This window comes from Callospermophilus lateralis, chromosome 7 (genome assembly GCF_048772815.1).
Source record: "Callospermophilus lateralis isolate mCalLat2 chromosome 7, mCalLat2.hap1, whole genome shotgun sequence".
Classification (NCBI taxonomy): Eukaryota; Metazoa; Chordata; class Mammalia; order Rodentia; family Sciuridae; genus Callospermophilus; species Callospermophilus lateralis.
In genome coordinates this window covers 27,909,361-27,936,578 of record NC_135311.1, presented here as the reverse complement: position 1 = coordinate 27,936,578, position 27,218 = coordinate 27,909,361, and the positions used below count along the sequence as shown (strand labels likewise).

Here is a 27,218-nt window from a genome sequence, read left to right as displayed (position 1 = left end):
GATTTTCTGGCCTAGAGGGAAAGTCCCTCGGGACTAGTATTAGAAAGAAGGTAATTGCCCCATCCGAGGCCTGGAGAGCAAGGAAGGAAAGGCTGTGTCTAGAGAGGGCTCGGGGAAGGGCGGGGTGGGGAGGGCAGTGGAACCCGCGCTTCTTTCCGAAGGCTGCAGAGTGGAGCACAGAAAACAGCGCGACTGGGGAGACCAGCGAGCGAGCGGGGACGACCGGCCTGCGGGGTGGGGGAGGGGAGGCGGCTCAGTGGGCCTGCGAAGTCTGAGTGTGTGAGTGTGTGTGTGTCTGTGTGTGTGTGTCAGTGCGTGTGTGTGTGTGTGTGTGTGTGTGCGCGCGTCTGGCGCCTGGCCAGGGTGATTTCCCATAAACCACATGCCCCACGAGCCCGCCCGCTTAAAAGGCTGTGCCGAGGGCTGGCCAGCGAAGCTCGGCGGGCGGAAAGTGAAAGTTTGCCTGGGTCCTCTCGGCGCCGCCGCTGCGCTCTCGACACCCCAGGACTGCGGCGCGGCCTTCGGCCGGGGCGCGGACTCTGCATCAGCGAGCGAGCGACCGATTGAGGGCGGCCGACGCGCCCGGCCGGGACCCAGCTGCCCGTATGACCGCGCGGGGCGCCGCCGGGCGCTGCCCTCCCACGGTAAGAGGCAGCCAGCGCGGGACCCGGCAGGGCTGGGGCGGAGGCTCGGGGGCCGGCGGCCCGACGCGGCCCCTTGGAGCCCACGGCCGGGGCGCGCCAGCTGCCCGGGCTCTCCTGCAGCGGCCGCGGGCTCCGGTTTCTTAACCGCCCTTGCGCACCGACTGCTTCGGGGTTCCCTGCGCTCTTGGGCTGAGGCCGTTGGCAGCCCTACTGCTGCTCCTGGGGCTGCAGCACTTTCCTGGGAAAGGGAAGGGTGCACATCCCATTGCACGGAAGGGAACACTGAGCCACCCACGGTAGGAGACAGGGATTCGCAGCCGAGGGTGGAAGCCCGGTGTCAGCCAGGACGCCCAGCTTCACTCCAAGCAGAGCGGCCAGCCGTGCACTGAGTGACGCGGCCCCCAGTGGGCATCTTCCCTCAACCATGCACGTGCTTCCAGGCCCTTTTGGAGGAGTGGGTGCTTCCGGATGGGGAAAGTTGAGGGGTCACCCAACTTTAGAATGACAGCGCCTGTGCTGAGTAACCTGCTGGCAGAGGGAAGGAAATGGGCAAGTTACTATTTGTGCCACCCCATAGAGGAGCTGTTGGCGACTCCGGTGACTGTTTTGGGGTTAGCCCTGAATCTCTTTTTCTTGAAGAGTCAGGCTCAAGGAGTTGAGGAGATTCTGGGATTTGTGTTTAGTTTAGGAAGGTGGAAGGAAGGTTTGAGGTTGTAGAGCTGGGGATGGGCCACTTAGGACTGCATAGGGGACACCCTGCTCCAACAGTGGCAGCAGCAGCAGCAACTCCTAGAAAGTGCAGGGTTGCACTGCAAGTGAACACTGACTGGTCGCATAACGTGTCTGCTTCTAAGCAGTTCTGAAAAAGAGTCACAGGAGAAAACTGGGGGGAAAGGAGCAAAAAAATACTTGGGGGATAGAGGAGAAGGTTGTAGGTGGGAAAAGAGAGAGAAGAGTGGATCCACATTGGAGGGAGCCCCCAACTGAGAGTTGGAAGATGGGATGGAGAGGGAAAAGGGGAGAGGGTTAGGCCAAGGCAATAAGGCAAAGAGAAGGGGCTGGAGGTGAAAGGTGGAGGAAAGAGGAGGCAAATGCAGGAGGAAAGAAAAGGGGCCAGGTTTAGACAGGGTCATTTGATGGCCCAGTCATGCCAGGTCTCTCCAGAGACTGTGGAAGGGAAAGATGGAATGGGATGGTGGTCGTTGATGAGCAGCTGTGCGAGATGTCCTGCATCTCTCTGAGTCCGAAGCAGAGATTCCTTCTGAGGGCTGTTCCCACAGGCAGAGGCTGAGGTGGTGGGTGGGAAGAAGAAGGAAGCCTGGAAGAGCCTGCCCAGCTAGATGCAAGCTAGATCATTAACCCTTGGGTGCCTGTCCTGATCCTTTAGGATTGGCCCCCTTCAGCCATCTTCAAAGCCAGCCTTTCCCCACACTGATGCCTGAAATACTACCCAAAGCCAGACAGCCCAGGGGGGTTAAGAATTGCCTTCAACTTTCTGTCCTTACACATCAATGTCTTGAAATGCCTGGGGTGAGGATGTCTTCCTGAACATCCTTCCCTTCCCCAGAGGCCCTTTCTTTCCACATACCAGTTACACCAGGGGCTCAGAGCCTCAGCGGTAGCCAGCATGGGGCAAAGCCAGCCTCTGCATGGCTCAAATTCCTCTAACCGGTCCTGTGCCTGAAGTTCCTGAGGGCCTGGGCAACTGTTCTCACCCAGGGCTATCTCCCCAACTGCCAGACAGAGCCTGAAGTCTGCCACAGACCATGGCTGTTCTACTTCCTCTCAGGACCCTCACAGGCCCCGTGCTGAATGGCATTGAGCCACCTTGTATCTCTTCCCTTCAGACCTTCCTCCCTCTCCTGTCATCAACTTCTCCCTATCTTTTAAAGCCTCACTAAGGTCCCTCCTCCCTGCAGTTTCCCTGGTAGCCCAGTCAGAGCTGCCTGTCCCCCCTGGTAGGAAGTGGCAAGGCGCTGGGCTTTTAAATACAAATCAGCCTGTTGGTATGGGCTGCTTCGTAGCCTCCCTGTGTTTTTCCAATGTGCTACTTATTTGCAGTATTTGTCTCATCATCTGGATTACTGGGGCAAAGCCCAGAGCCCAGGAAAGTGCCAGCCCTTACCCCACCCTGCCAGCATTTCCCTGAAACTGGGAGCATCAGTTGCCAGGAGGCTCAGGAGCTCTTAAGAGGCAATCTCAAGCTAAGGAAAGAAAACACAAGGGTCCCTCTACCTCTGGCTAGAGAAGAGGAGCCCTAGTTCCAGAGATAAAGATGAGGGGACATTGAGGAGGAAAATGGAGAGAGAAGGAAGGGCAAAGACAGAATATCTGGAGCCAGTCTCATCACCCTGGTGTGGAGCAGGTGGGTGCTGAAAGAGAGGAGAAGACTTCCCTGCCATGATAAGAGCTGGCTGGCTGGTGAAGAACCTGGTGGGAGTCTGATAGGCAGGTGCCAGCCAGGGATGGTGCAGAGCTGGCATTACTGCCTCTGATTAATCAGCTGGGCTCCTTTTGAAATATATACCCTGGATCCAGAAGGTGTGGGGTGAGTTGCTAATGAAATTGTGTTTGGTCCCCTGGTCTTTTCTTGTGGCAAAGTCAGACCTGCATGGAAGCAATTGGGAGGAAGGCATAGGCCCCTGGGGTAAATGTCTCTAGCTTGTCATCTAGAAGTTGGTGGTGCTTGGCTCTGTATTGATGTTGCAGGGATAAAATGATGGGTAGATGCAAATCCTGCCCTTGAGGAGTTTCCTGTGCTGTCAGAATTTAGATAGCTGGGCATACCACCTGCATCATCATTAGAGATGTGATGTGTGGTTAGGCTTGGCCTGGGTTAAATCTGGGAAGATTTCCTGGAGAGGATGACATCTGGGTTGTTATCAGGGAGAGCAAGGTTGTGCCATGGCTGATAGGAACTCCTGATTTGGGGAATGCTGCATCTGGGGGTGTGAGGCAGAGACTACAGCATTGTGGGTATGAGACCTTTGTTTTTCTGTCTCTAGCAGGGCATGGGGGTAGCTGGAGAAAGTGAGAGCTGGGGAGTAATGACACCCTCTTTGTCATAGACATGGCTGGGCCCCTGGCTGCTGCTGGTCTGTCTCCTAGTGAGCAGGAGTATTGCCGAGGAGGTTTTGGAGAAGTGTAAACACACGATTGGGAACGGACACCTACAGTTGCTGCAGCAGCTGGTGAGTGTATGGCCATGCTTTCTCCCCACTGGGGAAACTGAGGCAGGAGCCAGGGAGCAGGGTCAAAGAGAGGAATTGCAGGGAATAGGGCTCTCTAGACCATGGCTCAATTGCTTCTCCTCTCATTGACCTTCCCCAGGTCAGAACCTCAGGAGCCCCAACCCTGACGCCCTCTTTGACCCCCTTGCAGGTGGTGAATAGGATGAGTTTCCGGGGCTGGTTGCCTGAGTTAATGTTAGCCAGAAATGTCCACTGTGGATTCTAAAAGGGCTCCTAAGGCCTGTTTTCCCTCAAGGATTGCCTCTTCGGGGAAGATAGCCCAGTCTTTTTGCTGAGTCCAGATGGTGCCTCTAGCTCTTGGACTCTCAGATATGCCACCAGCCCGGCACCAAGGCTCCACCCAAATTTGAAGGGGAGGTTCCTGTCTTACTCCCAGCCCTCCACCCTCACTTCTCTGGCTCTTGCCTTTGACACTGGAATGGCCTGCTCATCTGGCCTATGAAGGAGCCCTTGTCTCATCCTAATCTGACCAACAGAATCATCAACAATCCCAAACATGGTCCATCTAGGCAGAGTCAGGTTGTTGTCATAGCTCCTGTCTGGCTCAAAAGGGAATTTACTATCCTCTTGGTCAGCCAGGCAGGGTGGGGCACCACTGGCTAAGACTAGCTCCCCTTCCCTGAACTTGAAGGCCATGGGCTGGACCTCCGCCTCTTTTGCCCCTGCACTACTTCTCCTGCATGAAATTGTTACAGCAATCCAAGGTAGACCAAGGGCCACAGCATTTTGTGAGTCTTAGAACACAGACTCCTGCTCTGGGGATAATGGGGACTTTAAGGGCCTCTAGCCCCAGCCCCTACAAATTCTGAATCCCCGGAGCTTGACCAACCTCTGATTAAATTTCTTCCATGACAGGGTGCTTACTACCTCCAGGGAAGATTGGATCCTGTATTATCCTGTAGATTGATTTTCCTTATAACAAATTGGCATCTGTGATTTCATAGAGTAGGAGGTAGGAGGAGACAGTTTGCTCTTCTATAACCCTCCTCTGGGCATTTGGAAGGCATAGGTCTTCCCCTAACCTTGACTGTCTCCTTCTAGATATAGCAGGGGGGAAGTGGATGAAGTTGAACCCTAATCCACCAAGAAACTCAGGTCCTCCTTCTAAGGTCAGCTCAGCTGAGTTATAGATATGTTGCAACCACTGGCCTGTTCTCTCTTACAGATTGACAGTCAAATGGAGACCTCATGCAACATTTCCTTTGAGTTTGTAGACCAGGAACAGTTGGTGAGTGGTGATTATCTGCAAAGCCCATGTGCCAGCCTATGTGTTCCTCCCAGGGTGGGGTACATATGGGCACATGAAGGCATCAGAAATCCTAGAGCTGGACAGGTGTGAGAATTCCTGGATGTTGAATTCTAAGGTGCCAGCATCAGGGCTGGGCAGACTCCAGGGCTCAGGTTCCCTACTTTTCCCTTTTCCTGGCTGGCACATAAAAGTGTTTATTGTGTGCCAGGCACTTTTCCAAGTTAGTCCTCACAGTAACACTATGTGGTCCATCGATATTGCTTATTGTCCATAGAGAGGTTAAGGGAGCATGACCAGAAAGTGGTAGAGGCATGAGCTAAGGCCTGTTATCTCTAGAGCCTAAGGTAAACCAATGCACTACTTCAAAATCTCATGTTTTGGAAAAATAAGTCACCGCATTCACCAGACAATCAGCACTCAGGAAGTCAGTCCAGCCAATCTTCCTACCCACACCCAACAAGACACCAGGTGCTTCTGGTTGAGCCTTCTGGCAGCTCTGGTTTCTTTCCTCACAACCCATCAATCACTTTCAGGACAATTTCAGGAGCCTTCTAAGTGGCCTCCCTAATTCCAGTACACTCACCATCCCACCACTAGGGGGAGTTTTTGCAACCCAAACCTGCTGCCTTCAGCCCACCTTTCAGGGTCCCCATCACTCCAATTGAAAGATCAGGCTGTCTAGCCTGGTATCTCCAGCGTATAGCCCCATTTCTGACCCCCTTCCCTGTTTCTTCCTATCTTCAAGTCTCTGCACAAGGTCTTCCTGATGTCTGTCACACCTCTACAGGTGCCACCCTCCACCTGCTATGCCACACACAGGACAGGCTTTCTAGAGGTTACTTCCATCTCTGAATTCCTTCACACCAGACCCATGTGTCCCTTATTAAAATTGGAGATCACCTCATGGCCTAAGAAATGGCCTCAGTGTCTCATTCATTCACTCCCTCACTCAAGCCATAACACACATTTATCAGAAGCCTAGTGTACCAGGTGCTTAGAATACGGAGCCAAAAGAGAGTTTCTGTCTTCAAGGCAACCACCATCCATGGGAGACAAAACACTGAGGTCATTCTTTGGACTATGATGTAGTCTTCAGTACCCCTTATGTCCTGGAGGATTTGAAGGGACCTCAAGACCAAGGACTTTTGCGAACTCAAGCTGAGAGAGAAAGAGAAGAGGGTTCCCTGAAGCCCACCCTCTGAATGTATGTCTTTCCTAATTAAGGCCTTATATTTCAGAAATCCAAAGATCTCTCTAATCAGAATCCATGTTTCCTTCACTCTAACCCAGTCCCCAGTAGTGTTGGAATCCAAAAAGAGAAAAAGAAAGACAAGCCGAGGGCAGCATTCTCCTTATCACTGGTAGGGGAGAGCAGGGTGCAGCCCTCCGTCTGCTTGGTGTGGCAGCATCTAAAACAAAGCAGAGCTTCCCGGGCCTCATCAGCCAGGACATAAGTTTCTGGTTCCTGCTTTTCAGAAAGATCCCGTGTGCTACCTAAAGAAGGCATTTCTCCTGGTACAAGACATAATGGAAGACACTATGCGCTTCAAAGACCGCACCCCCAATGCCGATGCCATGGAAAAGCTCCAGGAACTTCCTTTGAGGCTCAAGAGTTGCTTCACCAAGGATTATGAGGAGAATGATAAGGTAGGAGGGTCCCGGAGATGGGAGCATTGAGAAGGGGTGGAGGGCAGCTGTGGAGGTACCACCCAAGCCCACATGTGCCAAGTGCATCCACCCATCTTGACTCATGAGATTGCCCACTCACTCTCCCGTTCATTCATTCATTCCACAAACCTTTAGTAAGAACTTATCAGGAAGAGGTGCAGTGTTGGGCCTTGATGTTGTACTTGGAGCAAGAAACTAATGGTTCCTACCCTCATGGAGCTTACGGTCAAGGGTTGTGGGCAGCTGTTCAAACAGTGACACAGTGAATATGATTACAAACCAGCAGGACTGTTGTTTTTTCATTTGACAAATAGCTATTGAATGCCCATTGTGTACCAGGTGCTGTTCTTGACACCAGGAAATAGCTGTGATCAAAACAGGCGAAAATCCCCACCATCATGGAGATAACATTTGGGGTGGTGGTGGAAAGGATGATGAGACAGTCAAAAAAAATACACAAGTCAAGTATGTGGTACAGAGGATAGCAATAAATGCACTAGAGAACATTAGGCCAGAACATTAGGGAAGATCTGAAGGAGGTAAGAGAGTGTGGGCCATGAGCAAGAACCACAGGCCTCGGGAACTCTGCCCTAAATGGGAGTGCAGAAGGAGAGACAAAGTAGACTCCTGAGTAAGAAAATATGAATGAGAGCTCCAGCGATAAAATAAGAGTTAGAAAGCAATGAGACCAGAAGAACATTCCAGAGCAGAGAGAATGTTGAACACAAGCCCTACAGTGAACAGGAAGGTCTGCATTCAAGAACCCAAAGGGCAGTTAACACAGCCAAGGTATAAGAGTATCCTAGTGAGCAGGAGTATGGCCAAGGAGGTTTTGGAGCACTAAAGTGTGGGGGAGGAGATAAAGCAGGAACCAGACCATCTGGGTGTCAAAGATGCAGGATTTTGTCTGAAGTGCAAGGGGAACCATTGTGATAGGCAAGTGACTTGAGATATCTCAAGTCGAGACCCTTCTGGTTGCTGTATGGAGAGTGGGCTATAAGGAGCACAAATGGAAGCCAGGAGGTGAGCAGGAGGAGGCCAGCCCAGAGGTAGTGGTGGCTTGACTCAGGGTGGTGCAGGGAAGATGGAGGCCAGTAATGATGTTCCGGTGGGCATGGGCCAGGCAGGACTTGGCTCATGTAGGGGATGTGAGGAGCTGAGGGAAGGGAAGAGTCCGGAAGACTTCACCTTGGGCACCTGGCTCTTTCAGGGATGTTAAAATGGGGACATCAGTGGGCAGGAGCAAGTGTGAGGAAAGAGCTAAGTTCAGTTTGGGACATACCAGGCTGGAGATGCTGAGCCGGCAGCTGAAGGCTCTGGTTCTGAATGTGACTAGGGATACACAGACTTAAGAGGTTTGCCTTGGAGGTCACCTGTGACGGCACAGGACTGCATAGCATTGCCCACTCTGAGAAGAGGAACAGGCCCAGAAACTCCAGCACTTAAAGGTCAAGCAGAGGAAGGGGTACTTGGAAAAAGAGATGTGGCTAAAGGGAGTGTGCAGTTGAGGGAGGAAAAATAAAATCCTTAATAAGAGGCATTGAATCTGTGGCTTGTCAGCATCAAGGTTCTTGAGAGTCACTTGGGGAGCTGGTTTCAAATGCAGATTCCCAGCACCCCCTGCCCAGAGTCTGCTTCCCTGTGTCCAAGCATGAGTCTGGGAATATGCATTCCCCATCCACCACTGAGACACTGGCCCATGTGGGTAGGCACCCATCTACCCAATAAGACAGCCAGTGAGTACTGAGGGTGGGTCCCAGGAGGGAGGGAGCCACTGGAGCCGGAGGAGCAGCCCCCAGCAAAAGTATGCTAGAGGGATTTGGAGCTGGGGTGGCAGGACACCCTCTGCTCGGACAGGCTGGGCATCAGGTCTTCTGGCTGCAGATTCTTGCTTTATGAAGTCTGAGGTGAGGTGTGAGGAGACAGTGAAGAGAGAGGAAATGACAGCTAGCTTCTTTGCCTTCCTTTCAGCAGCCTGGGGACAGGGTTTCTGTTCTGACTTCATAGATAGGGAAGGAGCCCACACAGGACAGTGGGTTTGGCTGCTGTCACCTATCTGATGGAGCTGAGCCCAGGTCTTCCCATTCGTAATTGATCTGTAAACATTTATGTCAGGCCTACTGTGCACAGATCAGGGGGATTCAGGGACACCCTCACGGACTTCACGGAGTACTTCGTATTTGGGAGTCAAGTAGGCCACTGGTGGAAGGCAGGGGTGTGTGTGGCATGGCCTGGAGTGAAAGAAGCTTTGGGCCCAGTACTGGATCCTGAGGAATTCCAGCTTTTAGAAGTCAGGAACCTGATCGATCAGGAGAGTAAGGAGCAGCTGGAGAGGTGAGAGGAAGCCCAGGAGAGTGGAGCTTCCAGAGCTCCAGTGGGTACGGGAGCTTGGCCCATGAGCAGAGAGACAGATGGGCTCAGCTGAGGAGTCCTCAGTCCTCTCTCCAAAAACATACCAACACAAGCAGAGGACCCTCAACTCCCGTGGCTACCCCATTGCATTCTCTACAACATAGCGAGATGGTTTTTCTAAAAGCGGTCTTATCCCACCACCCACCTACCCAACAACTGCTCACAGTTCTTTTGCTCTATGAATAATGTTAAAAGTTCTTGACATGGTCCACAAATCCCTATAGGCCCCCTCTGAACTCTCTCCAGTTGAGTCTCTTGTCACTTTCCTCCTAGATGACAGTATGTTAGCTACTCCAGCCTTCTTTCAGGTTTTGGCATTTCATACTTTTTTCTGCCTCAGGAACTTTGCACAGCCTGTTTTTTTCTGCCAGGGCAGCTCTTCCCAATCCTCTCTCCTTTCCTGGTTAACTCTTGCTCATCTTTCAGTTGGTTCCCTGGGGAAGTTCTCCTTGAACCCTCGTTTAGTTCTGGTTTATTACACCTTCAGATTGCTCAGAACTTCATCCTGGGTCTAACTGCACTTTTAGCAATTTGTGTAGTGCCAGCACCCCCACTGGACACCGTGTCCAGCTCAGCTACCTCCCTCTTTCTCATTATGTGATGCTCAGGTAATTACCATGTACCTGGCACATAAACATATATCGAACGGATCTGTGAATGAATGACATGTTTCATAACATCAGGACTGATTCTGCTGCAAACTAGAGTAGAACCAAGGGAGAGAACAAAAAGGGAAAAGAAGACTGATGTGAGAAAGGCCAAGGGAATTTAATTAACTAGAAAGTGACACAAGACTAGTAGTCTCAAAAGGGGTCCCTGCTCTCCTTCCAGGCTTGTGTCCGAACTTTCTATGAGACTCCCCTCCAGTTGCTGGAGAAGATCAAAAACATCTTTAATGAAACAAAAATTCTCCTTGAAAAGGACTGGAATATTTTCAGCAAGAACTGCAACAGTAGCTTTGCTGAGTGCTCCAGCCGAGGTAGGCACCGGATGGACCAGCAAGCGTGAGGGGGTGTGGAAGGTGGGACGTGGGGCTGGAGGGAGCCCTGGGAGGCAGCCTGTGTTTCTCTGTGCGTAGATGTGCTTTTTCGTGTACATATGTGGCTTTATGTACCTCGGGGTCCTAGACACATGTCTTTTCCGACATATGTGTGCATGTACACCACTGTATGTTTGCATGTGGAGGCATTGAGAAGGCCTGTGCTGGTGGCTGTGAGGTCAGGGAGTAACAGAGGGGACCCCTTGGGAAAGCTCTATTGGCATGGAAGCTTTTCCCCTAGGCTCTGCAGACTGGCTGAACATATGGGGTTTCTGTGGAGAGAGCATTTGGGAATTAGGGTTCTTGCTCCAGAAGCCCGGCTGCAAATCACCAGGATACCCTGGCTCCAGAAGTTCCCAGGATTCCTTGGGTGTCCCCTCAAGGGACAAGGCTGGAGTTGAAGTCTGAACATCATTCCAACTGTCCCACTGTTGGCTCAGCTGTACCAACTGTGTACCCTGCGTGTCCTCATCTCTGCGTCCTGTGCCACGTGTGCCCTCCTACTCAACCTTGCTCCCCAAGGCAGGGGCTGAGGCCTCGCAACCTGCCCATGGCCAAGTCCAGTTTTGTGGTTTCAGTCCTGAGGCTTCAAGCTGATCATGTTCCAGCCCCAGTCTGTTCCTGCCTGTGGCCATGGCTGTGTGGCTCCTGGGTATGCATGAACTAGTGTCTTGGGGGCTTCAAAGTGTCTTTTATTGGTCCGGGAGGCCACTGCTCCATTTCCTGGCCTGGCTGCTGCTGAACCTTGGCTTGGCCTCCAGTCTTTCTCACTCTGTCCCCCAGTCTGGGCGTCTGTCCCCTGCTCTTTGCTCTGCCTATGCCACCCTGCACGTTGTGCCTTCTCTGTCTGAGCCCGGTGTCATGAACATCTAATCCTCTCCTCTTCTCAGCCCCAGGGCTGAGTTAGGAGATGAGGGACCCCCCCCCCAGACCCATATCCCCTCCTGACCCCTCTGGGGGAGCTATGCCAGAGGCTGGTGACTCTATCTCCTCCCTGTCTTTCTCTCTCCCCTTTTCTGTGGTTCTTTCAGATGTGGTGACCAAGCCTGATTGCAACTGCCTGTACCCCAAAGCCACCCCTAGCAGTGACCTGACCTCTGTCTCCCCTCAGCAGCCCCTCACCCCCTCCATTGCCCCAATGGCTGGCTTGACCTGGGATGATTCTGAGGGGACAGAGGGCAGCTCCCTCTTGCCCAGTGAGCAGCCCCTTCGCACAGTGGACCCGGGCAGTGCCAAGCAGCGACCACCTAGGAGCACCTGCGAGAGCCTCAAGTCACCAGAGACCCCAGGCCTTGAGGACAGGCCCACTGGGGGTTTACCACAGCCTCGCCCCTCTGCTGGAGCCCCCATCCCTGGGGTGGAGGACATTCTTGATTCTGCACTGGCCACTAACTGGGTCCTAGAAGAGGCCTCTGGAGAGGCTAGTGAGGGTCCTGGACCCCAAGGGGCAGAGCTTTCCCCCTCCAGGCCAGGAGGGGGCAGTGTCCAGGCAGAGATGGCCCGACCCAGAGACCTCCTCTCAGCATCTTCTTCACTCCCTATGTCAACAGAGGACCAACAACCAATGGATGTAACTGGCACCCCCTTGCCTAAGGTGGACCCCATGAGACCCACTGGCCAAGCCCAGAGTCATGCCCCTGAGAAGACAGACCGCTCATCCATGCTGCCCAGAGACCACCAGGAACCAAGCTCTCCCTGGATCTCCTCACAGCACCCCCAAGGTTTCAGCAACCCCACCACCCTCTCTGCTCAGACACGGCTTCCCAGAAGCCACTCCTGGGACATTGCACCGCCCCTTGGGGAGCTGGAAGGCAAGAGGAGCACCAGGGATCGGAGGAGCCCCGCAGAACTGGAAGGAGGACAAGCAAGTGAGGGGGCAGCTGGGCCCCTGGCCCATTTTAACTCCGTTCCTTTGGCTGACACAGGCAATGAGATAGAGCCCAAGGAATTCCAGTCCCCTGAGTTTGTCTTCCACCTGTTGGTGCCCAGCATCATCCTGGTCTTGCTGGCTGTTGGTGGCCTCCTGTTCTACAGGTGGAGGCGGAGGGTAAGGAGGCCCTGGTGAGGAGAGAGGGCATCTCACAGGGGCAGGGCAGAGGCTGGGTGTGGGTGCAGGAATGGAGGGCACTCCGAGTGCTGCTTGGGTTCTTCAGATGCTGAGAGATGGGACCTGAGGGAGCCAGAGGATCAGAGTGGACACAGAGGGTTACTTCAGAAAGGTTCCAACCATGAAGTCAGTGGGACCAAAGGGACCAAAGCAGAAGAGAATGGGAGAGAAGATTCTTGGGCTGACAGCAGAGTGACAACCAGGCAGGAGGGGGAAGAAGGAGCTCCATACTGTGCATGGGAGCTCTTTAGAGCCTGGGGGCGTGAGGACCGTAGTGAGCAGGCTGCATAGGAGAGGAAGAAGAGGGGGGTCTGGGCAGTAGTGAGGCCTCAGGAATCTCCCCTGACCCTGTGAATAAACCCCACATTGAGGCATTGGCAGGGGGAATCTTACAACTCTCCCATTAACGTCTAGGGCACCCCTGTCTGCCCCCTTCCCCAGCTCCTCAATGAGCCTGCCTCCTTTCTCTCCTCAGAGCCATCGAGAGCTTCAGATATTGGATTCTCCCATGAGGCAGCCAGAGGGCAGGTGAGAGGTTGGAGTAGGGCTCTGGGAGGCACTGGAGGTCCTGGCTTTGGATTTGTCTCCACTCTAGATTGCAGGGAGGGGTGTCCTTCTCCCATTTGCTCTAAGGAAATGAAACTACAGCACAGGATGGGAGAGGAAGGGTCTCCCTTCCTAGATATCTGGGCCTTTACCTGATTTCTTCCAAGAGACAAGCACTTTGGGGTTTTCTAAATCTTTGAGGGTTGGAGCACATATGTGGAATTGGGGGTGAACTTAGCCGGTCCCTTCACTCCTCTGCTCCTGCTGAAGTCTTATGCTAGCCCCCTGTTCTTCCTGCAGCCCCCTGGCCCAGGATGAGGACACACAGGTGGAATTGCCAGTATAGAGGGAATTCTAAGGTAAGATTCTGATTTTGATCTCTTTCCACCCTTAAAAAGAAGTACCCCCTTCTTCAGTCACCCTTACCTGCTTCTGACACCATGATTCGCCTGAGGCCCACACACTTGACTCCCTGTCCTCGGTTCTGCTGCCTTCATCACTAAGTGGAGCCAACCCTCTCCCTTCCCAGCCTCAGGGCTCCCCTTGCCCCTCCATCTCCTCCACTCCACCTGAGGCCAGGTACTGCTACCTCTGCATTAGGCTTTCAAGTCATCTTCACTCCCAAAGCAACCCAAATCCTCTTCCTCTAATGTGGCTTTTATGAGGTCTTCACCCTCCTGGGGAATTTTCAGGTAGCCCTGCATGGTCAGCCACCTCACACCTAACCTTCTCAGCTTGGCTTCCAAGCCCTTCCAGCAGCCACCCTCTGCACCTCTTGTTGACCACTTCCCAGCTGGAGCTCCTCCCCAGCCAAGGCCATTCCTACTCCTTGCTTTTAGAATCATGGCACCATAGAGCCTTAACCTTGGGAGGGCTCTCAGAGGTCATTTGTCCCAGTGTCCCACCCCCAAGAGGCCAACCCTCTCTGCATCCCCAGCAGGTAGTCAACCAGCTTTCTGTCACACACTCCCAGTTCTAGACAAGTTCCATGCCTAGCAAGTCCATGGTGTCTTCAAAGAACACAGGGAGAAGCCTTCCTTGTGTTGGGCAAAACTGCCCTCCCTGTCCCCTCCTCACTGGTCCTCCTCCTCTTCTCATAGAACCCTCAGATATTTAAAGTTAGCCATCCATGTTCCCTTTAAGAATTCTCTGTGCTAAGTGTGGCCAAGTCCCTCAAACATTCCTTATATGATATGGTTTTCAGACCCCTCACCATCCTGGACACTCGTTTGTCAATGTCCCTCTGAAAATGTCGCGCCCAGCCCTGGACACAGTACTCCAGATGTTGTCTGACCAGCTCAGAGTACAGTGGGACTGTTACCTTCCTTGATCTGGACAGTATTCTTCTATTCGTGCAGATTAAGATTGCATTAGTTTTTAACAACCGCATCATACTGTTGTCATATGTGGAGCTTGTGGTCTATTAAAAATCCCTAGTTCTGTTTTCCATGAACCTGTGTCCAACAGACCTGTTCCGTCCCATGCTTGGACAGCTTAACTTTTTAAGTCAAAGCACAAGAGTTTATGCTCACCTTTGGTAAAACCACCTTGTTGCTTTATCCCCATCCCCCAAGCCTACTGAAAGTGTTTTAACCCTGATTCTGTCATCGGCGTAGCCCTCTCAGTTGTGTCCCCTGCACATTGATGAGTGCTTTCTGTTGTCCTTGCCCATGTTGTTGGTAAAGATGTGACCTGATTTACTTCCCCCTGAAACTGCACCCATAATCAGCCCATCAGGAACGCTTCCCAAGTGTCTCCACACCCCTCTGGTTGCTCCTTTAATTCACATCCCTTCTGCTCTTTTGTACCTGGTTAATACTATATGAATTTGCACGTATTTGGATGTTGTTTTTATGCATTTTAAAATCTTATTTTACATGTATATGTACATTCTGCACTGCTCAGAAGATTGTAAGCCCCTTGAGGGCAGGGACTGTCTTCCACTTTTTTTTTTTTTTTTTTTTTTGCATTTCCTTTTCCATGCCAGGTTCTAGTATAAAGAGGGCCCTATCATATTTGCCAAAATTTCAATAAATGTTGACTGGCCAGCTTCAGGGCTGACTCACCAATTTACCCTGGTCAGCTGTCTAACTGACCCACCCCTGACTGACCAATTAACCAGTTAACTAATCAATTCTAACAAACCGGCTAGTTAGGTAACTCTGACTAACCAACCTACTACTGGTGACTGCCTTAGCTAGCTGGTTATTGATTGGGGATATCTTACTGGTTACTGACTGATTTGCTGATTGACTGGTTGGCTGGCTGACTAGCTGGGTGACCCACTCAATTTTCCCGTCACACCCCTTGCCAGACCCAAGCAAATGCCTTAGGGCATGTGTAGGATGACAGGTCTGGGCCCCTCCTTCAGAGATCAGAGATCTGGAATATGCCCCAAATCAGGGAAATTCATTTGTAAAGGGGCAGGAGGTAGCAGCATATCTGGAATCCTGGGGTCCCTCTTGTTAGTAGCATGGGCTGAGATAGGTAAATGGGTCAGGACTGTGAGTAGGACCCAGGCCCCTCAAGACTGGAAAGCAGAATATGGAGGTCCAGGGGGATTTGTGGCTCCTTTTTGTATAGGTCACCCATTTCCCTGGGGTCTTGACCCTCTGTCCTGACTCCTTTGCACTCCTGTTCCCCTTCCCCTGCTGCCTGCTCTCAGGCCTGTCCAAGCCTTCCTCTTCCTCCCCTCAAGATTCCACTCAGAGAAGGAATCCAGGACATGGAGACCCATGTGGCCCAGTGGGTCCAGCCCTAAGGTGGTCTCCATATCAGGCACCAAGGGCCTCTGGGAAATTGAGTACCAGTGCCCAGACCAACTGCTGCTCTCATGAGGGCAATGGAAGTGGGAAACAGAGGCACCTATAAGGGACACAGAGATGCCAAAGCTCAGATACTAGCATCTTAGTCCAGGGAACTAGGAGATGGAGCCCTGAGCTAAAGCATGCCCTTTTGGTCCTTCTTCTCTCCTAGACCCTAGGGCCTGTGGCCTGGCTGTACCAGCATGGCTCATGTCCAATATAGTTCCCCTTTCTCTCTCCTCTAGAGCATGGGAATGGGCTGGGAGCCAGAGGCTGTAGGTTCCATCTTCCCTCCTTACCCATCATAGGCTTGGCCAGTAGGGCCATGGACATTAGGGAGGGAGGCACCACTCAGGGTCCAAAGTCAAGCTGTTGGATGGAGTCCAGGGGATTTCTGCTCTGGGAACAAAGCGTTCTGAGGATGCTGGGCATGGGGACAAGGATGGGGGTGGGGGTGGGGAGAGAACAGGGCCCTGGCTCCCATGGATGATACAGGAGGCAAGTCTCTAGGCCCATGCAGGAGGAGGCTGGGTTGCTCACGGGTTCACTTGCACAAGGGCAGGGTGGGAGTTTACTCCTCCTGGCATTGCCCAAGTTCTTCTTCTTCAGTTACCTTTGTATACGTATCAACTGTGAGGACCCTTTCTGATGAATGTTGTAGAAATAGAAGAAGAGTTCTTTGTTACAGTTAGGGGCATCCATGGTTCATTGAACCAAGGCCACTAAGACAGTCTTGCCTGAGAAGGGGTCTAAGGACACTCAAGAGCCTCCTCCCTGATCCCATAGGGCCCCTCTGCTTGAGCAATGACCCTCCCCCATCCTTGCTCAGACCCCAACCAGGCTCTGTACCTCCCCTGTGGTCCCTGGTTCCCCAGGAGGAGGTAGGAGGTGAGGCCAGTCTGGCCAGAGGCCTGGGCTGCTGCCAGGGAAAGCTGCCTTGTCCCTCTGCGGTGTCTGGGGTGGCTGGAAGGGTGAGGGAAGGGATGGGAGGAAGTCCTGCCCACAGGAATGTCACACCTCCCCCAGCCACATCCTCAGCGACCCTCCCCTCACTCCCACCCAACTGACCAGCCTTCCCTTTTCTCCCCTACAGCGGGGCGCACGTGACTATCTCTCCATGGGAGGAGACATCGTGGAGCGTCCACCACCACCCTCCCTAGCCATCCCCCTGGGAATGTGGCCTGCCTACTACCAGAGCTCCTGCCTGCCAGGACTGGACCAGAGCAGCCTAGCTGGGGTTCCTCTGCCTTGACCCTCAAGACCCTCAACTGACTGAGAGAGGGGCTGGAGGACGCCCCACACTGCCGCTATTTATTGTGGGCCCTGGAGGCTCCATGCGCTTGAGGAAGGCTGGCGAGCCTGTCTCAGGACCCTTTCCCTCAGGGGCTACACCCTCCTCTTATTCTTCTCCAAGCCAGCACCTGGGCCAGGGACCCAGCCACCTGTGGCATATGGGAGACCAGTGTGGCCACTGAGGAGTGGAAGAGCCCTGCACCCAAAGGACTCATCTAGTGCCAAGGGATCCTAACATCTACAGGTGTGGACCTGTCTCCAGAGAGAGAGGAGCCTGTGATTTGCAGGGCGGGACAGCGTGGCCTCATTTCCCGGAAAGGTGTGCAGCCTAGAAGCCGGGAAGAGGAGGCCTCTGGCTGTTTGCACTGACAGCTGGGGGGGTCTACACCCTCTACTTGCCTGAGTGCCCTCTGCCTGTTGCCAGGTGGCAAGGGGAGGCCAGCCCTGCCCTCAGGACCTGCCTGACCTGGCTCATGATGCCAAGAGGGGGACTGGGCTCTGGCCTCTGCTCCTCCTTCTCTCTAGCTCCTGCCAGAACTTCTCTGGGAGGCCATACAGAGGCTCCCATCATGAAGGAAGCCATTGCACTGTGAATACAGAACCTGCCTGCTGAACAGCCTACCCCGTCCATCCCCACAAGTGAGCATCCATCCATCTGGACCTCTTCCCCTCCATCCTCTCCCCAGCTTCCTGCACTGAGCTGGTCTCACCTGTCGACTGAGGGAGTCCCTAAGCCCTGACCCTCTCCTGACCCGGCCTTCAACTTCCCGGGGTGGAGCGGGGTGGGAGAACTGCCTGGGCCACCAGCCAAAGCTGGTCTTTGGGCTGTGTTGTTGGCCCAGGTTTCTGCATCTTGCACTTTGACATTCCCAAGGGGGAAGTGACTAGTGGGAGGGAGAAAGGGAGGGGAGGCAGAGGCAGAGAGGCTCCGGGGAGAGCTCTGACTGAAAATGGGTCTTTAAACATGGGTATACCCCTGAGGTTGGGGAGCTCTCTGTACCCCAACCCCTCAGCCCAGTCTTCTTCCCCTGCTGTCAGCAGGTATGGGGGGCTAGGCTGTACTCCAGACCCACCTGCATAGCTCCCCGCTCCCATCCCCCTCTGGCCCTTCTTTCTCCTGACCCCAGCGATACTCTCCAGCTCTCAACCCACCATCTCTAGCCAGGCAAGCCAGGGCTGGAGAGAGACCAGGAGGCCCAAGTATCTACTTCCGACTCCACCCTGAGGACCTCCGCTTCCTGGGCTAACCTTTGGCCATGGCTCTGAGACCTGGGCAGTGGGTGACAGGACTGTCTATTGCCCCTTGATGCTGCTGTGTCCCTCCTTTCCTAACTCTCTGGGCCCTCCACTGGTCTGGCTGCTAGGCCCATGACCTTCCCTTCCTGCCAGAGAGAATGAGGGTCTGCAGCCCCTGCTACCCCTCTCCTGATGCTGACAGCTGAAGGAAGGGCAGCAGAGAACTTTCTCATGGGGCTCATCCTTTTAGTCATAGACTCCATATTCCATGCTAGAAAATACATATTTAAAAATGGAAGGAAAAAAAAAACAAAAAAAGGCATTCCTCCCTTCCCCCTCCACCATATAGTTTTTTCAAGGTCAAAAAAAAACAAAAAACAAAAAACCCAACCCATTGCAGAAGCTCTTTGTGGGCGCTTGGTTACACCGGAGCAGGAGGAGCCCCAGAGCCACCTCTGGGTGTCCCCTCCCCCGGCTACCTGCACAGGAACCCCTACTTTCCTCTGAGAAAGCCCAGAGGGGACATTGGCTCACGAACTGTGAGACTGCGTTTTTATACTTGGAAGTGGTGAATTATTTTATATAAGGTCATTTAAATATCTATTTAAAAAATAGGAAGCTGCTTATATATTTAATAATAAAAGAAGTGCACAAGCTGCCATGTGTGAGTCATGGGAAAAGTTTTTGGGGTGTGGGTGGCAAAAGTAGGGGTGGGTGGGCAGCAGCTTTTTCCGAGGTACTTGAGGAAGGAGGGCTGTCTCCAAGTTTGTGTTGTTACTGAAACCTCCTGTACTATTGCTGTCCCAAACATTCATCTGCATATCTGTTTAATAGGAAAATGGGCAGAAAGCAGCCAAACCTCAGGCCTGGCCACGGCCCCTGCTCCAGCCCAGCCTGGGAAAATGGCTGGTGGGGCTCTGTCCAAGGGCCCCAGGGCCCTGCAGGAGGCTCCTTGACCATTGAACCCTGCTGTCCAGGGAAGAAGGAACTGGCTAGGTCCTAGCAGCCGCTGAGGTGACTGAGTCTCTGGACTTTGGAAGTGGGTACGGCTAGCAGGGTTAGAAGCCTGCATTCTATGTCTGTGTGAAGATCTTTCTAAAGGACTGATCTTCCTACAGGAAGTAGAGGGGAGGCCAAGGATGTGGCCTTCCAAGAAGGAAGGTGTGCTAGATGGGCCAAGCAACTGAAGGCCCAGTATGGCCCAAACATACCCGAGGCAAGGCTGAGACGAGAGGCCTTCCCATCTCTGAGAGTATGGTGGACAAAGTTGTGGTTCCCGGGTTCTTAACCCTGGCTTACCAGAGACTCCCCTGGGTTATTTCCAGAAATCCTAATACCCAAGCCTCTCCACAGATCAACAAAATCAGGATCTCAAAGGTGAGCCTCGGGTACCAGGCATCAGAATTTTTAAAAGACATCTCAAGTGATTCAAAGGTAACCCAGGGTGAGAAGCTGCCAAAGCTTATACTGTCAGATATGGTGGCTATTTAAGCTTAAATTTATTAAAATGAAATGAGTAAGCATTCAGTTCCTCAGCTGTACTAGCCACATTTCAAGGCTTGACAGGCACATGTGACTACCCTGTTGGCACAAAATGCAACATTTGTATCATCACAGAAATTGATGGGACACCTAAGGATTTGGGAGGCTGAGGCAGATGGCTTGCAAGTTCAAAGCCAGCCTCAGCAACTTAGAGAGGTCCTAGGCAACTTAGACTCTATCTCTAAATAAAAAATTAAAAGGGCTGGGAATGTGGCTCCATGGTTGATCATCCCTGAGTTCAATCCCTGGTACAAATAAAGAGAAGAAAGAAATTGATGGGAGAGTGCTGCCCAAATAACTCAGTCTCCTGAGTCCCTAGACTTAGGGGATCTAGGTTATAGAACTAGGATTGGCACCAATCAAACATGGCCAGGAGCTAAGTATTCAGGGCCTCTGTCACCCCTTTCTATGTGATTGCCTTCCCCACCCGGTCCCTTACCATTTTTCTTAAGCTAGCTCTTCCCTTTCCACCCAAAACTCCTCAGAAAAGACTTTGAAGAAACTTACTCACATTCAGTCCTTCAAAACCCAACTCAAGGGGCTGCGGTTGTAGCTCAGCAGTAGAGCATTTGCCTAGCATGTGTGAGGCACTGGGTTTGATCCTCAGTACCACATAAAAATAAATCAATGAAACAAAGGTATTGTGTCCATCTATAACTAAAAAATATAAATAAAAATATTTTTCCCAAAAGTCTCCTCTGAGAAGCCTCCCTAACCTGACTCAGGCTCCTGTGATACGCCCAAGCTTAGCTGCTTCCTCCCCTATGCTCCCAAAGACTTGGGATCTGTTTATTGTCCAACTGTTCCACCAAATCATGGGTGGACTCTACCAGAAACTTCCATGTCTCTCCTCACAAGCCAGTGCCTGAGAGTAGCTGGCATACAGTAGGTGTGCCATAAACGTGGATCAAATGGTTAGTACTGAATACATGAATAAAGGCATGGCAGTGCAAATTCTGATCAGATTTAATTGGTGGCCTTCTGCAGGGGTCTTACTGGCATTATTCAATGGAATTAATACCTAGTAACTATAGTTCAATGAGCAGATGGAGGAAGTATTTTCAGCAGAGACGGCTCATTGGCTTCTGATGGAGACAGGGCTTAACAGGTTATAACCCTGCTTGAGTTACAGTGCTGTGGTGAATGGAAAGCCTTTCAGCAAGGATTAGGGGAAAATAAGTAAACAAACAAAAATGTAAAACAAAAGCCATGTCCCTTGCCTGCCTTCCCAGAAGGCCCAGAAAGGCCAGAGACTGGTAGCAGGCCTTTCCCTGGGTTTGACCTGCTACTGGGGGCTGCTTGGGAAGCCTGGTACTTACAGAGCACTCATCACATTGCATTTGGAACAAGAGAACTCGGGTCCTTGGCTTGGCTGTCTTATTGCCTATTTGTACAACCTTGGGTAAGCATTTAACCTCCCTGAGCCTCAGGTTTCTCAATGTAGAACTACTTTAAGAGTTCAAACCAGGCATACCAGCATGGAGGTTCAAAGTGACAAACCACAAAAAAGTAACTTGTGGACTCCAAAGGGCTGTTCCTGAACAGCCTTTGTCAGCTGGTCCTACAGCACCAGGCCAGATAGCTCCCTCCAGGCAAGCACTGCAGAACCAGATACTGCCAGGGCCTGGCCCCTCTCTGACGAAGAGCTAGGTGCTGCGGCGGGAATGAAGATACCATGTGGCTAAGGGTTTCTGACTGGAGGGAGGGACCCGTAGGAAGCTGGAGGGGAGAGGCCCTGGGTTGCGGTGGGTGCTGATTAGCAGGCAGGGTCAGGAACTCTGGTTTGGAGTATATAAGCAGAAGGGCCCAGCCAAACCTCTAAACCCCTATCCGGCCAAAGGCAGGAAAATGAATCAGAGGCGACCAGGAAGAAGCCTGAGGTTAACCTCGTGCAGACTGTGGGCCATGGTGAGGAAGGGGTGGATGGGGGCACTGGAGTCTGGGCGAGTTTGGTGGGTGTTCCAGGACCCATGAACAAGGAGCTAAATTCATTTGTCCAAGGAGGGGGAGGTGAACAGTGCCTAAGCTGCCCTGGGAAGTTCCCCTCCCATGCCCCACAGAGGGCCCCTCTGCCAGAGCAGCACTTTTGTCCCCTGGTTTTTCTCTTTAGTTTCTCAGAGTGAATGACCAGGGAGGGAATGACCAGGCTCTGCTGCCCTGGATGCTGGCACTGCTGAGGGAGCAGGGTAGCCCCGCCAACCTGGAAATCCCCCTGGCAAAATGGCTGAATGCAGAGGCTTGCTGTCTTCCCCTGCAGAGGCAAGAGCCGCTGTGTCTGGGTCTCTAGTCTAGGACCACAGGAAAGCCCACAGTCTGACCCCATCACCCCATCTATAGTCAGCTCCACACTGACTCAGCTCCATGGCAGGGTGACATGGAGTGGTGATGGGTGACAGACACTGCAGTATCTTGAGCTCCACAGAGACAATGCCCAGGCAAGCAAGGGCCTGATGGGCACTGGGTGACTCTGTGCCTCCCTGAGGAAAAACAACTGAACATGGCAAAGAGATTCTAGGCAGCAGAGGGCAAAATGTCACCACGTGCATTCTTTGTGCAAACTTGCTGGGAGGAGCCCAAGAAGCAGCACAGGATGTTTCATCAGCATCCCAGAGTTTCCTAAGCAGCACTCAGGAGGTGGATGACCATGTCTGCTAAACAGAAGGGAGCATTCAAAGACATGATAAAGGCAGCCAAGGCCCATCATGGAAGAGAAATGGAAACCTATATCCCTCCTACGGGGGAAACAAAAAGGAAGCTCAGGAATCCTGTGCACCCACAAAGCCTCCCTTTGGCTTTCTTCTTCTGTTCTGAACAAGAACATCAGTCTACCTATCAGCGATGCTGCAGAGAAACTGGCAGGGATGTGGCGCAGCACTGCCGCAGATGACAAGCAGCCTCATGGAAAGAGGGCTGCTGAGCTGAAGGAAAGATGTGAAAAGGACATTGCTGGCCGCGGAGCTTAGAGAAAGCCGGACACAGCAAAGAAGGGAGTCATCACGGCTGAAAAGGGGCAAGAAAAAGAAGGAAGAAGAGGAAGATGATTAGATGACAACAAATAAGTTAGTTCTAGTGCATTCTTTTCCTTGTCTATAAAGCATTTAAACCCCCGTCAACTTCCCCCCAAATTGAGATGATGGGATGTGTAAGATTCTATTTTAAACTGGGCAGTGAAGTTAACACATGAATGAATGTGTCTTTAGAAAGCCCTATCAAGTGGTATTTTCAATTAGCAATTAACTAACCTTGCCTGGTAAAGTGTGGGGGTTATAAACTGGCATGGAGATTTAAAGCAGGTTCTTGTCACAGCATTATATATTATATATAGGATGGTAGTTTTTCATCTTCATTGTCTCTGGTATAGCTTATACAAAGTAATTGTTGTTCTGTTAATTGAATACCACTCTGCAATTGCAAAAAAAAATGCAGTTTTTTTTTTTTTTAATTGAAGACAAAACGAAGAGGTTTGGAGTTGAGGTGATAGAGGAAGCTGGGACAGGGGGATTGCCAGGTGAACTCTTGGTGGAGAGCTGGGTGACAGCCCTACACTGGATTTTTTTAAAAAAAACTTTTGTGTAGTTGTAGATGGACAGCATGCATTTATTTTATTTGTGTATTTTTTTATATGGTGCCGAGGATCGAACCCAGTGCCTCCCATGTGCAAGGCAAGTGCTCTGCCACTGAACTACAGCCCCAACCCCCTACATTGGATTTTAACTGCTCTGATCAACATGTCCTGCCCAAGACCCCTCTGTTTCATAGTCCTTTGGTGTGTGTGTGCACCTAGTGAGGTCTGTGAAGGCAGAAGCCTCCTCCTCAATCATTCATTTCCCCATTTATTGATAGACACTAAGGACAAACTGATAATTATAAGTCTGTGGAGATGGGCAGGGTGACACACACCTATCATCCCGGCAACTCAGGAAGGAGGAATACAAGTTGGAAGCCAGCCTCAGCAACTTAGTGAGGCCCTGTGTCAAATCTTTAAAAAAATTTTTTTAAAGGGCTGGGGATATAGCTCAGTGGCAAAGTGCTCCTAAAGTCAATCTCTGTACAAAACAACAATGAAAAAGAGTCAGTGGAAGATACAGGTAGGGTAGTCAGGCAACCACACAAATAAGTATCTAGTCATAGAATGTCATAGAATAATAACACAGGTGCTATGAGAGCTCATAACGGGGCCTGAGCCAGGGATGTAGGGTGGTGCAGGCCTTCAGGAGGATAAAGATAGAGGAAGCCATAGAAAGTTTACAAGCAGCAAGAAATTGTCAGTTCTTCCTCTTTTTCAAGACTGCCAACAAAATGGAATGGAAAAGAACTGATTAATTACCCGTCATGTGTGAGGTACTCTACAAAAATGCAATTTCATTCCATCCTACTACCAGCCCTGCAAGCTCTGAGCTAATATCCTCTTTTAAAGATATAGGTACTAAGGCTTAGATAAATTTAATAAGTCAGCCAGTTCACAGCATCTGATAAGAGGTAAAGTCTGGATTCGAACCCAGGTCTGCCTGTATTCCAATTCCACACTCTTGTCACAACATCACACTCTAGTGGGCATTTAATAAGTGCTTCTTGCACAAGTGGACAGCTTGGGCAAGCCTGCTGGGCTTGGAGGGTACTCAGACTTAGCACTGTCATTTTTTACCCCTCGGAAGGGTTGCGTAACCTGGAGTGGCAGGAGGTGCCTTTGATAGACACTTGCTTTCTTGGCCCTCCTATTAACCCTAAATTCATTATTAAAGGAAGAGGGGCATTGCTATCTGGTGTGCCCACTGCCTAGGTCTCTGGGAAAACTCTCTTAACCATCAGCCCCTCCCTCTTGGTTCCTTTGGCTTGGATCCTTTGCGACCTGTGTCTTTTCTTTCTACCCATTATTTGGGTGTGACTGAAGCCCGTGGCTAATTCTAGTCCAGGAAATATCTGGGCACTCACCACTCCAGCTGGCAGCTGACTATCGCATCATTCTTATTTTGCCTGATCATAATCTTTTTGGATAAAAAGGATAGAAATTTGCTTCCCTCACTCAGTCAGATCTCTAAGGGAGACTGACCAGGCCTCCCCTGGAAATGCATGTGCAAAGATGAACAAGAATAATTGAATGTGACATCCGCAGACTCAATATGCTGTGGTCATTCTGAGGGACAGGTTGAAGGCTGGAGGCTGGAAGACCCTGTGGATAGGTTCAGAGCCCTGCCTTTGCCTGAGCCTCAATGAGCTATCATTACCAGAGTGCACCATGGGTGCTGAATCAGTGCCGGTTTTCCTGAAATGAGTTCCACATCTACACGTAGGAAGTCCTCTTTTACTGTCTACTCTCCCAAAGAAGAGCTTCCGATTTAAAAGTAATTCTGTTCAAGGCCTCTGCTGTGTTCTGAGTATTTTTAAATACTAGCAACAAGAAAAAAACATAGGGATGGAGTAGAAACCTGATTTCCTGAGTCACTGCATTATATTATTTTCACTGTCTATTTTTCAACAACAATAAAAATCACAAGTCATGTAAAGATGTAAGAAAGTATGCCCCAAACACAGGAACCAAAGCAATCAATAGAAAATGTCCCAGAGGAAGCCCAGACATTGCATTTACTAGACCAAGAGATTTAATGTGTTCAAAGACTAAAGGAAAACCTTTCTAAAGAACTAAAGGAAAATATGAGCATCTCATTAAATAGAGATGCCAATAAAAAGAGCCAAATCAAAACTATGGAATTGAAAAGTACAAGAACTAAAACAAGATTTTTTTTTTGTACCAGGGATTGAATTTAGGGGTCCTTGACCACTGAATCATATTCCCAGCCCTATTTTGTATTTTATTTAGAGACAGGGTCTCACTGAATTGCTTAGCACCTTGCCATTGCTGAGGCTGGCTTTGAACTCGCAATTATCCTGTCTCCGCCTCCACAGCCCCATGCGCCACCATGCCTGGCTACAACAAGAATTTTACCAGAGGGACTCAACAGCAGATTTGAACAACTGTCAGAAAGAATAGGGAACGTGAAGGCAAGTTAATTGAGAATATTCAGTCTAGGAACAGAAATAATGATGAATGAAGAACAATAAAAGAGCCACAGAGACCTTTGTTGCCTTGATCAACTATATCAACATATGCATAATGGGAGTTCAAAAAGGGGAAGAGAGAAAGAACTAAAAAGAGTATTGGAAGAAATAAAGTTTGAAATTTTCCGATTTGATGGAGGATGTTAATCTACGCAACTAAGAAGCTCAATGTACTCCAAGTAGAATAAGCTTAAAAAGATCTAGAAACATCATAATCAAAAAACAAAGAAAGCAGCAAGAGAGAATAAAGAAAGCAGCAAGATTGTTTGTATTATTTAGCACAAAGAATCCTCAATAAGATTAACCATTTATGTTCCATAAGAAACCATACAGGCTAGAAGACAATGAGACAGCATATTCAAAGTGCTGAAACAATTCTATATCCAGCAAAACTAGCCTTCAAAAAAGAAGAGGAATTAAGTCTCAGATAATTAAAATTGAGATTATCACAAAGCAGATACAACCAATAAGAAATACAAGAGGATCATGCAGGCTGAAATGAAAATATACTAAATAATAATTTGAATCCACATGGAAAAAATAAAGAGCCAGCAAAGGTAACTACACAGGTAAATATAAAAGACAGTATAAGTATATATTTTCCCTATTGATTTAGAAATAAAATTCATAAAATAATCATCATAAATCTATGTTAAAGGGGAAAATGAGTAACATGTAATTTGAAATAACATCTTAAGGGAGCGGGAGGAGAGCTGGGAACTCAGCAGCACAGTTGTGGAGCATCTTCTTATCATAGGTGAGGCCCTGGGTTCATTCCCAGCACCATGGAAAAGAAAAAGAAAAGAGGGGGAGGAACAGAATTATGTGAGAGCAAAGTTTTTTTTGTATTATCAAAATTAATTTGGTATTAATTTGAAATGGATTGTTATAAATTAAGATGCTAAAGATACTCTCCATGGAAACCACTAGAAAAACTCAAAAATATGTAATAAAAGAAGCAGCAAGGGAATTAAAATGGTACACCAGAGGGCTGGGGTTGTAGCTCAGTGGTAGAGCGCTTGCCTAGCACGTGTGAGGCACTGAGTTCAATCCTCGGCCCCACATAAAAATAAATAAATAAAAATAAAAGTATTGTGTCCATCTACATCTAAAAAAAAAGTTAAAAATGTTTAAAAAAAATGATACACCAGAGTATTTTTTCTATGAAAGCCTCACTTTTCACCAGTCAGTGAAAAACGGGGACCTTAACTTTCTAAGGAGGGGAGAGGTATGTTCTCCTTGTCCTTCATCCCATGTTCTTTACCCTAATGTTCAATGTGCCTTATTTTCTCAGATAGCAATCATGATTTTCCCCACAACAACCCCATGAGATAGGCTTTATAATATCAGTGTTAGAATAAGAATTCTGA

At 50.4% G+C, this 27,218-nt stretch overlaps 1 protein-coding gene across 3 annotated transcripts; it reads left to right on the top strand.

The window, feature by feature from the left end:
- Positions 1–335: 335 nt before the first annotated feature.
- On the top strand, positions 336–18,896 carry Csf1 (colony stimulating factor 1). 3 transcript variants are annotated; one of them, XM_077109889.1, is made up of 9 exons: positions 336–644; positions 3,713–3,835; positions 5,061–5,123; positions 6,621–6,791; positions 10,056–10,203; positions 11,814–12,310; positions 12,846–12,898; positions 13,217–13,275; positions 16,814–18,896. In XM_077109889.1, exons 1-8 carry the CDS (start codon positions 606–608, stop codon positions 13,260–13,262), a joined length of 1,140 nt encoding a protein of 379 aa, XP_076966004.1. In that variant the 5' UTR covers positions 336–605; the 3' UTR covers positions 13,263–13,275; positions 16,814–18,896. The 3 variants fall into 3 exon arrangements, with proteins under 3 accessions (XP_076966004.1, XP_076966003.1, XP_076966002.1); XM_077109888.1 differs by having other exon boundaries at positions 337–644; positions 11,295–12,131; XM_077109887.1 differs by having other exon boundaries at positions 337–644; positions 11,295–12,310.
- The last annotated feature ends 8,322 nt before the right edge of the window (positions 18,897–27,218 follow it).